Consider the following 9,216-nt stretch of genomic DNA (forward strand, 5'->3'; position numbering starts at 1 on the left):
CGTATTTATTTGGCTGTCTGTCTTTTTTGCTATAACCTGCACATTGTGCCTGTACAACTCTAACCACTTCAAATCCAATTTGTGCAAGGTAATTGTAGTATTGAATGAAACAATGTAAACTGTTAAACAGTGGCAAGCCGTAACATCTTTGTCCCATTAGCTATTTGGAATTGGGTTAAAAAAATGTTGACTACTAGCCAAAACGGAGGATTTGTGGTTTTCACTCGAGGGTATCATCAACCCCTTCCTTTACCCCATAGTAGTGGGAGCATGAAGGTGATAAACAATCTTCAATTTACCAAAATTGATGATTGACTGACAAATAGTGAAAACACATTTTTGTGGATTTTGGCCAATGCTAACAGTTGTAGACCAAATCTCAGTACTGCCAGCCAGTTGACCTATTGATTTAAAACAAGGTGAATGGCACCTCCAGTGATTATCAACCCATTCAGCAACAAAGCTTGAAGGAAGTCTCTTGCCAGTTTATGTTGGTCTGTTGTCAATTTCAAAGTTGCTGACACACCTATTCAACAGGAAAATACAGAAATGTGATATTCCAGGAAAATCACCACAAAGATGTCGCGCGTGAAATCTGAATGTTTGTCACAGAGCTTACACACATCTAGTCTTGTGTTGCTGGGCATTGGAATGGACATGCATCACCTGTTTCATCAAAGCAACAAGATTGTTAATACTACTGTAAAATCTGTATTAGAAGCTGTGTCTTCTATTAAAATAGTACACTGCAACAGAGGGGATGCGGCTTCTATTAGAGCATCTACACATATGAGAAATGATGAATTTTTAATTCTCAATTATTCAAAAAGAATGGATGCGACTTCTATTAGAGATGCGGCTTCTAATACAGATTTTACGGTACTACCACCAATGTGGCAAGTCTATTATGAAGACTGTCTTTGGTTAAAGGAAGAGGGACCCCTGGCAATATCACCGCTGGTTTCTCCAGTTCTGTTCATAGTTGACCAAGTAAGATGTATTTTGGCTTGAAAAACAAATTTTGCCCTCAAAGACCAGTGTATGTTACATGCACCTGTCACTAGTGTTGGAGTATCTTCAACAAGCATACGAGCTGCAATATGTACTAGAAGTCATTTAACACATTCATTGCGACCTCTCTTCTGACAGCTGGTTATCACAGATTAGGTACGTTCAATGTGGGTAATTTTGCGAGGGTGACAAACTACTGGCAGTTTATTTGGTTGGTCATAGGGATTTACTAGAAACCGTACAGGTAGCTAACCTTTAACCTAGGCCCTTAGCTAAGCTAGGATTTCTGTAGTTTTCTGTATTGTAAATATTTGGAGGTCTATTTACTTCTTTCATTTGCAATGAGGCATTGTCCATGTTATGTATATCCACTTAGAGAACACTTAAGGCGTAGGTATTGCTGTAGAATAACATTGAATCAACGAGTTTTCTAGCAAAATATAACCATTTTTGGCAATAATTTGTTTTAGTACTTGTACCAGGTTTCACTTTTTGATCAGTTGATCATACACCCGCAATCACTATGAACAGTACTCATAGTCATGCGATCTCGATTCAGTTAGATATTCAGGCCAATTTATTTAGTTTCGGGTATCCCACCCGAAACTAAATAAATTGGCCTGAATATCTAACTGAATATCAAACGTATCTTATAATACATTGCTTCAGCCAATCAGATTGCTAGATTCAGACTAAGCATGGCATAATTATATATTGTGTTGTGCATTTAAACTCGTTTGCATACAAAATCCCAGTACCATGAACTTTGTTAACTGACAAGCTACCTGCTGCAATTAAGTTACAATGGGAAGATGCATTTTGTAGTGTATTTTTTATTTTTTCAAATATATTTAATCATTAACAAGTTACCAAGTATACAATATCAAGTGTGTACACAATCTGATTAAAATCTGATGTAGTTTAGCGGCTTTAATTATTTTGGCTATAAACTTATTTTTATTTTTTATTACTTTTGTTATTAATGCCTTTTTATTTTATTATTTTACTTTGATTTTTTTTAATTCCGCCCTAATTACAAATTTTAATGTATTGGTGCAAAATTTGGGGTTTCCACAATGCGATGACATAGAAGCAGTCCAAAATAAGTTCTGTCGTTCACTTCTTAAAGTGTATCCAAACTCCCCAATTTCTGCAATTCGTGGTGAATTGGGGCGCCACACCCTACGCTCCTGTAGGCTGGTACGCATTGTCAAATATTGGCTTCATCTTTTAGACATGCCCACATATTGGAGGCTAATAATGACCGTTTATGTTGGGCATGGAGCGTGAAACAATTACTTTTTTCGTATGGCTTTGGTGATGTTTGGCATAACCAAGGTGTTAACAATATTGATAATTGTATTGCAATATTTAAACAAAGATTTTGGGATATTGGCATACTAAGTTACATCACCTAAACTTTCAACATATAACAAATTTAAAACTGTATTTGGTCAAGAAAAATATCTAAACATTGTTGATAATATATCAATCAGAACTTGTCTTTGTAAATTTCATATCTCTGCATACAATTTGCGCATTGAATCTGATAGACCATTAAATAATGAAAGAGCTGACATAATTTGTGTTTATTGTAACCTTTAACCAAGTTGAGGATGAATTTCACTTTTGTTTGATTTGCCCATTCTATAATGACTTGAGAATAAACTATAGTCAAATTTATCCATTTAATGAACACGACTAATGTGAACCTTGCCAAATTTATTTTCTATGCAACCAAGAAACTTAATTCAACAAGATAAATTTTTAGTATAATTATTGTAATGCAAGTTTCTGTTTTTTGTGTTCTGGGTTGTTATCCTAGTTACCAGGCAAATTTTAGTACAAACAGTTATTAAGCGCTCTGTAATACATTTTTGACATCTTGTACTTATAGGCCGGTGGCCTCAGTACCTTGAATAAATAAATATAATATGTATAACAATATATTAGTTGAAAATGTACCGAAGAAACATGTATGCTTTATGTGCATTTTCTTCAGTGATTGTATCAAAATAGTCAGACAGTTCAGCATCAGCTGCTGCTCTAAACTCTTGCGATATATAGTCCGGGAGTGGCACGCCAACTCCTTTTTCTTCTGCAATTGACCGAAGATCTTTTTCATTCACTGCGTAACCCATGTCGGTTCCTCCTGTGGAAAAATTATAATATATTCAACATCGTGAACCATATGGCGTTGACTGAAATTTTGTGTCAGTACTTTTGATAAAAAGTGGCATGGAATGTGTTTATCCATTGATACTAATAAAAAACGCATGTACCATGCAACTGTACGTATTAATACAGATTATAATTAGAGAATAATTAGTCATTTTGAGTACATAAACCTCCGACATATTATTTACATGTTTTTCACTAAAAGTACACACATAGTAGTGGCAAGGATTGAATTGAAGATTGGTACACGCTTTACAAAAAGTAAATTTAAAATCCATAATTTCTCATTAAAAAAGGTTGGTTATAATTCACTAAGGAATACATTTTCACTATTCATCCCATAAAATACTAGTAGAGAATCTTGTAATGATATGCGTAAGTATATGAGGTTATTACGAGGATACCTCAAAGTATGCACGAAGACAGTACAGCTAGAGTATCGCGCGGAAGTCGATGTGCGGCGTACTGTCTGAGTATCTTTTCCTTCCAAGGAGACATCATGGGAATGCCGAAATCCAAAATGTTCAGAACACAATCAGCGAACTTTTTTGTGTAGAGTCCGATCAAACCCTGGTGGCACTATGTTTGTTTTCATTATTAGAGGACGCTTACGTGCGTAATCATTCCATATTTGGAATTCGCATTTCCCTATATGGTAGGATGAAAATACCCTGTAAAATACCGCAAAATTACGGCACGCTGTAACTTATGGCATTACGGTGACAGATGTATAATAATAGCATATATGATTATATACAATGAAGAAGGCGCTGCAATTAATTTTTTTTTATTTTTAAAGAAAGATGATTGGTAATAGAAGGCAACCTTTCAACACAAATATTCAGTTTTGTTTCAGATTTTATAATGTAGAAAAATGATTCGCTATAAGTTGTCGCGATTCATACTGTATTGTGTAAATATGAAGTTTATAAAGTTTAACAAAGAATATGCCACTTGCTTACCACACAATTCGGGAAATTTGTACAAATCCTCTGGAACGCCATTTGGTCTCAATTGTTCTTTTTGTTTTCGTATTCTGTGTGAATTCCATTCGTCTGCAAAGGACTCAAGTTCTTTTTCTAACAGTGGCATATAAATATACTTCAAACAATCTCTGTAAAAAAACGATAATAAGACACATTCATGTGAAAAGTTTATATGACCGAAACGTGTAACCCTTCGTAGTTTTTTATAATATAATTTTGTCTGTGATTCATAATTTTCAAATTGTTTCATAGTGCATTCTGGCATAACATACCTGTCAAGCAAGCAACTGCTGTCATATTGTTGTTTGGTTTTCAGCATCTGAAAATTACGAAGGCATATTCTATTGTCTGTTAAATTGTCAGTGGATTTATATGTATATATACATATATATAAGGGTTAAACAAAGTACAATAATAAAAAATACAAATCTTACCGCAAACTCCTCTCTCCAAAATTGGCTACTGTATTTCCGTAGTTGGGTCCACCAACTCTCAATGCACTGTTTAGATATTTATAAAAAATATATATATACATGAAACATGAATACAAAATACAGAATTAATGAAATAACCAAACACACTGATAGTGTTAATAACACAGCAATAGTGACTGAATGGATAAATAGTAACAGCATATCGCTCAAATGATATTACCCACCTGGTTCGACATAGATGTACCGTATTTGTGTGCGTTATTGTAGGCATTTTGGTCATCGCCATTTCTTCTTAAATATATCTGACACTGGACTAATTCAGTTAACTCTGTTCCACGATCTGACCGTGTGCGACTTGGACAAACTAAATAAGCAATATATTCATAAACAAATAAAATCAATGTGATAAAAATAAGACTATTTTGATTTTAGGTCGTTTTCTTTTTCAAAATTCTATACACTCTTGTGATAAATCTTATTTTAAGCCGATTGAAGCGGGCCTAATGGATTTGTTCATTTGTGGTTTGATTTTCTATATATTTAAGAGTATATAACATCATAATATTTCAGAAATAATACTGCACCTTTGTGTTCTGCTACAGCGTCATAATAATATTTGCAGACAACCAGTGGGTCATTATTGGTTTGATATACCCTTAACCATATAATTTTCCTTGAATACCCATCGATACAAGCGTGCACACCAAATGGGAACTCTTTTTTCCTGAAACCCATTAGTTTGTCATAACCATCGATATGCCAGTACCAGTTGGGTCCCTATATTCGCATCATATGTTACACAAATTAGACTATAGTTATTGCTCTCTCATATGATAAATGATGCCATTTGTACATACAGTAAAAATAACCTACTCAAACAATATCTAAATTTATAATAATTCAAATAACTTCACAAGCCAATGAACACAAAGAAAGAATCAACAAACAGTAAGAGAAAGACATGGATGAAGTGATGTCAGGTGTTTCGAAAGAAGGACATCCACAAATTGCATATATCATTCTGGGATTTAATTTACAACTATATTATGCCAGCAATTGCATGAAAACGTCCTTCTGATTGGGCAAGAGCGTGTTTTTAATTATGCCAGCTTTGGTTAGATTAGAGATATATAAACAACAAGTGAGGGTATTTGGCAGCGCATATATTTTGCCCATTTCATACAATACGCTACGGGTTTCAAATGTGTATTAGGATTTTGACCCAAAACAGCATGTTAACTATAGTTAGCGTCCTCGAAACCGTTCTTTAACTATCAGTAAAAAACATACATGGGGACAACAATAGGCACGATACAGAAAGTAGTATAATTGTAATAAAACAGCACATAGTACTCACTATAATGACCAATAATCCACATGCACAAAACAAATAACTAGCTACTAGCACATCATAATACATAGAATAGCAAAATGAAATTAAATGAATGATCACCTCAGAGTAGTATTTACGTTTTTGTCCAACATATCTCACCAGACGCCCTCCTGTTCGTTCACGAATGTGATTGTAATAGTTGGCTACCATAACAGCCTCCACCTGATCTCTGTCAAATAAAATGAACAAAAACAATGAATTTCATGATCAATTAACAACTCAGGTCGAAAATAATAAATTCATATTATCTCAACGAAATACACCTTGTTGCCAGAATCTTGTACTTCTGCCTAATTCTCTTGTGCATTGCTTTAATTCCCAAAAGTCTGCCTGATCCACGCATTTCCTCCTGTACAGCAACACAAAAAAATGAAAAATACCCTTGTGAACTGTTTGTTGAGTTGTTGTGCGGTTAATTATTTTATTTAATGTATATTGTATCCTGCAATACAACGGACTCGGTTACAATGAATAATGAAGTATGCTATAATGCCAGCATGCTCTTGTAAAATTGCTCTTTGGTTAATTTGTCAGTACCTGTATTGCTCTTAGTACGTCATCGGGCGATACTTGTTGATATCTCATTATTCCCCAGGCATTCATTCTGCGTTTCAGTGTAGACAGGCTAAAGTAGATCACATGTGTAAGGTGTCAAATATATATATATATATATAGTCAACAATGCAAATATCCGGCAGAATTACAGAATACTGTGTTAAAAAATGTAGTACTTGGTACTTTACCGATGAACATTGATGATAAAAAACAAACCAGTCAGATAAAAACACTGAAATATTTCAATCAGAATGTCATTTTGAAATCACACACTATGTTTAATAACGACATGTAAACTGCAAAGTATTCTTTCGACTATAATTCACAATTCATCGTTGGTCAGTGATCAAGTTTGTGTAAATGCTTACCTCCACCTAATGCCAAAATCTGCCAGCAAGTACCTTAATATAACACTATTGATTTTTCCTCGAACTACCAGGTTTTTTATAAATTCTGACAGCTCCATTACTGAAAGCAATCGTTGGTATTTTTTTAATATTGTAATTCAACAGGTTTTGTTGAGTAGATTTTTAGATACATTTTGTACTACTAGTATCAAAATGTTCATGTAAAAGTAATTCGCACAGGACATTTGTTACATTACATGTTGTACCACTGTTACATTGCACCGTGTCATGGCATACAGTGAGTGATTAGCCTAGCAACATTACATTGCATCATATGGAGTGTGGAACGAGTTGAATTTGCAGCTCTACCCCTAACCCAAACCCGAAATTTAATGTTCACCTTTAGCCCCCACCCCACCAGTCAATTTTACATTCAAGTACAGGCGTTTTTCAGAGGAACATTAAATTGATAGGGGTGGGTGCAAATAGAACTCTTCCCACCGTTTTACAAGGATTACATAGCTACATGTACTGAACGTACTAAGTTTCTTTACAAAACTTATGCTGAGATGGAATACTCCCACCTTGTTTTCAGATGTGCTCAAATAGTAACTGATAATTACTGCCTGTCAAGTTCAAGTTATTGGGCATCTAAATACTAGTAGTGTGTATGTTGGGCCCGGGGGGGGGGGGGTACTTGCCAAAAAATACTGACAGACAAACTGTGATATTTGACACCCGTTTTCAGACAATAAGCATACATGGTACCAAGGGAAAAGCAGGTGGACTCCCGGAGAGGACTTTGACGATCAAAATGAAGTTACAGAAAGAAACAATCAGCTTCATTCATTGTTAGATCACTCAAGCTCTAGAGACAGTCTGGAAAATATGGACCCCTTTTTCGACAGAAATAATGAAAAAAGGATACCCGTTTTCAGACAGACAGGGTAAAATAAAATACCCCCCCCCCCAGGACGTTGGGTCATACTAGTAGTGTAAATAAGAACCGACTACCACACTCGTACCGGTAGTATGTGCTTAATGCAAGTGGTCTGAGAAATAACATGATGCGATTCGTTTCATCGCCGTCCCTTGACATCAACACGGGTATGAGAACGCTATCTAGGAATCGCGTGTCTAAGCTATACATTATTAGGATGATTTACGCACATACTTACCGCTAAGATGCGATTCATTCATCCACAAAACAAACACCACGTTATCCAGACAATGGCGAACGTAGTAAATGATTGGTCATCAGAAATCACGTGACAAATGTCAAAGGTTAGGGCAAAGGTTAAAAAAAGTAAAAGTAAAATGAAATCCGATTTCAAATTGAAATTGAAAGTGATATTAAAAATAAATACAATTTGAAACCCAAATTAACAATCGGGAATTTTTTCTGTGAATAATACTCAATAACACCGCCAAATTTACGAACAAAATGGAGATGTAAAATAAGGAAAAAATGAGCACCCACAAAAAAATACATATATACCTTGGGTTCATCGTTCTAGTCATCGTGTTCGTCGTGTAAAAGGGCAAATAAATGTAATTAATAAACAATTTTGAATTGTAAATTCAAGTAAAAATTAAATTAAATGTTAATCCCCAAAATGGAAGTTAAAACGAAACTTAAAATAAAAACAAAGTAAAAACACAATCTAAAACGTAATTCAAAATGAAAATGAAATATAAAATGAAATTTAAAACGAAATTCAAAAAGAAACCGAAAATGTAAGTTAAAATAAAAACAAAAGTGAAATGTAAAACGAATTTCAAAATGAAAACGAAATTTAAATCGAAAATCAATTTCAAAATGAAAACGAACTTTAAAATCAAAGTCAAATCGAAAACGAAATTTAAAATGAAAACGAAAGTCAAATCGAAAACGAAATTTAAAATGAAAACGAAAGTCAAATCGAAAACGAAATTCAAAATGAAAACGAAAGTCAAATCGAAAACGAAATTTAAAATGAAAACGAAAGTCAAATCGAAAACGAAATTCAAAATGAAATCGTGAACGAAAGTTAAATTGAAAAGTAAAATGAAAAAAAAATGAAGTGAAATTGAAATTAAAATTTAAAACGGAAATTTAAAAAAAATACAAAAATAAAGCCTAATTATTGAAATCAATGTAGTGAGCCACCTCGGTTGCCGTAGTCCTTCCTACTATATTGTCTATGGTTTAACTCCGGGGTTACGTCCAAACGCCACCCTCTTGACTGGAGATCTGTGTTAGAAAATAAACCTTTGTTGTTGCGGTGTACGCAAGAAGATGAACTACTTATGTTTGTAACATCACTTCACCT

The 9,216-nt window shown here is 34.2% G+C and overlaps 1 protein-coding gene across 1 annotated transcript; it reads right to left on the reverse strand.

Moving 5' to 3' along the window:
- Positions 1-1,824: 1,824 nt before the first annotated feature.
- Positions 1,825-8,137, reverse strand: LOC146736136 (uncharacterized). The gene is made up of 11 exons (XM_085505382.1): positions 8,083-8,137; positions 6,926-7,025; positions 6,540-6,627; positions 6,266-6,351; positions 6,063-6,171; positions 5,194-5,386; positions 4,834-4,973; positions 4,610-4,675; positions 4,448-4,494; positions 4,152-4,303; positions 1,825-3,163 (listed from the first exon to the last, which is right to left on the reverse strand). The coding sequence occupies exons 1-11, from the start codon at positions 8,102-8,104 to the stop codon at positions 2,961-2,963; spliced, it is 1,206 nt and encodes a 401-aa protein (XP_085361508.1). The 5' UTR covers positions 8,105-8,137; the 3' UTR covers positions 1,825-2,960.
- Between the last annotated feature and the right edge of the window lie 1,079 nt (positions 8,138-9,216).

Source organism: Saccoglossus kowalevskii, chromosome 11 (genome assembly GCF_978046115.1).
Source record: "Saccoglossus kowalevskii chromosome 11, keSacKowa6.1, whole genome shotgun sequence".
Taxonomy (NCBI): Eukaryota; Metazoa; Hemichordata; class Enteropneusta; family Harrimaniidae; genus Saccoglossus; species Saccoglossus kowalevskii.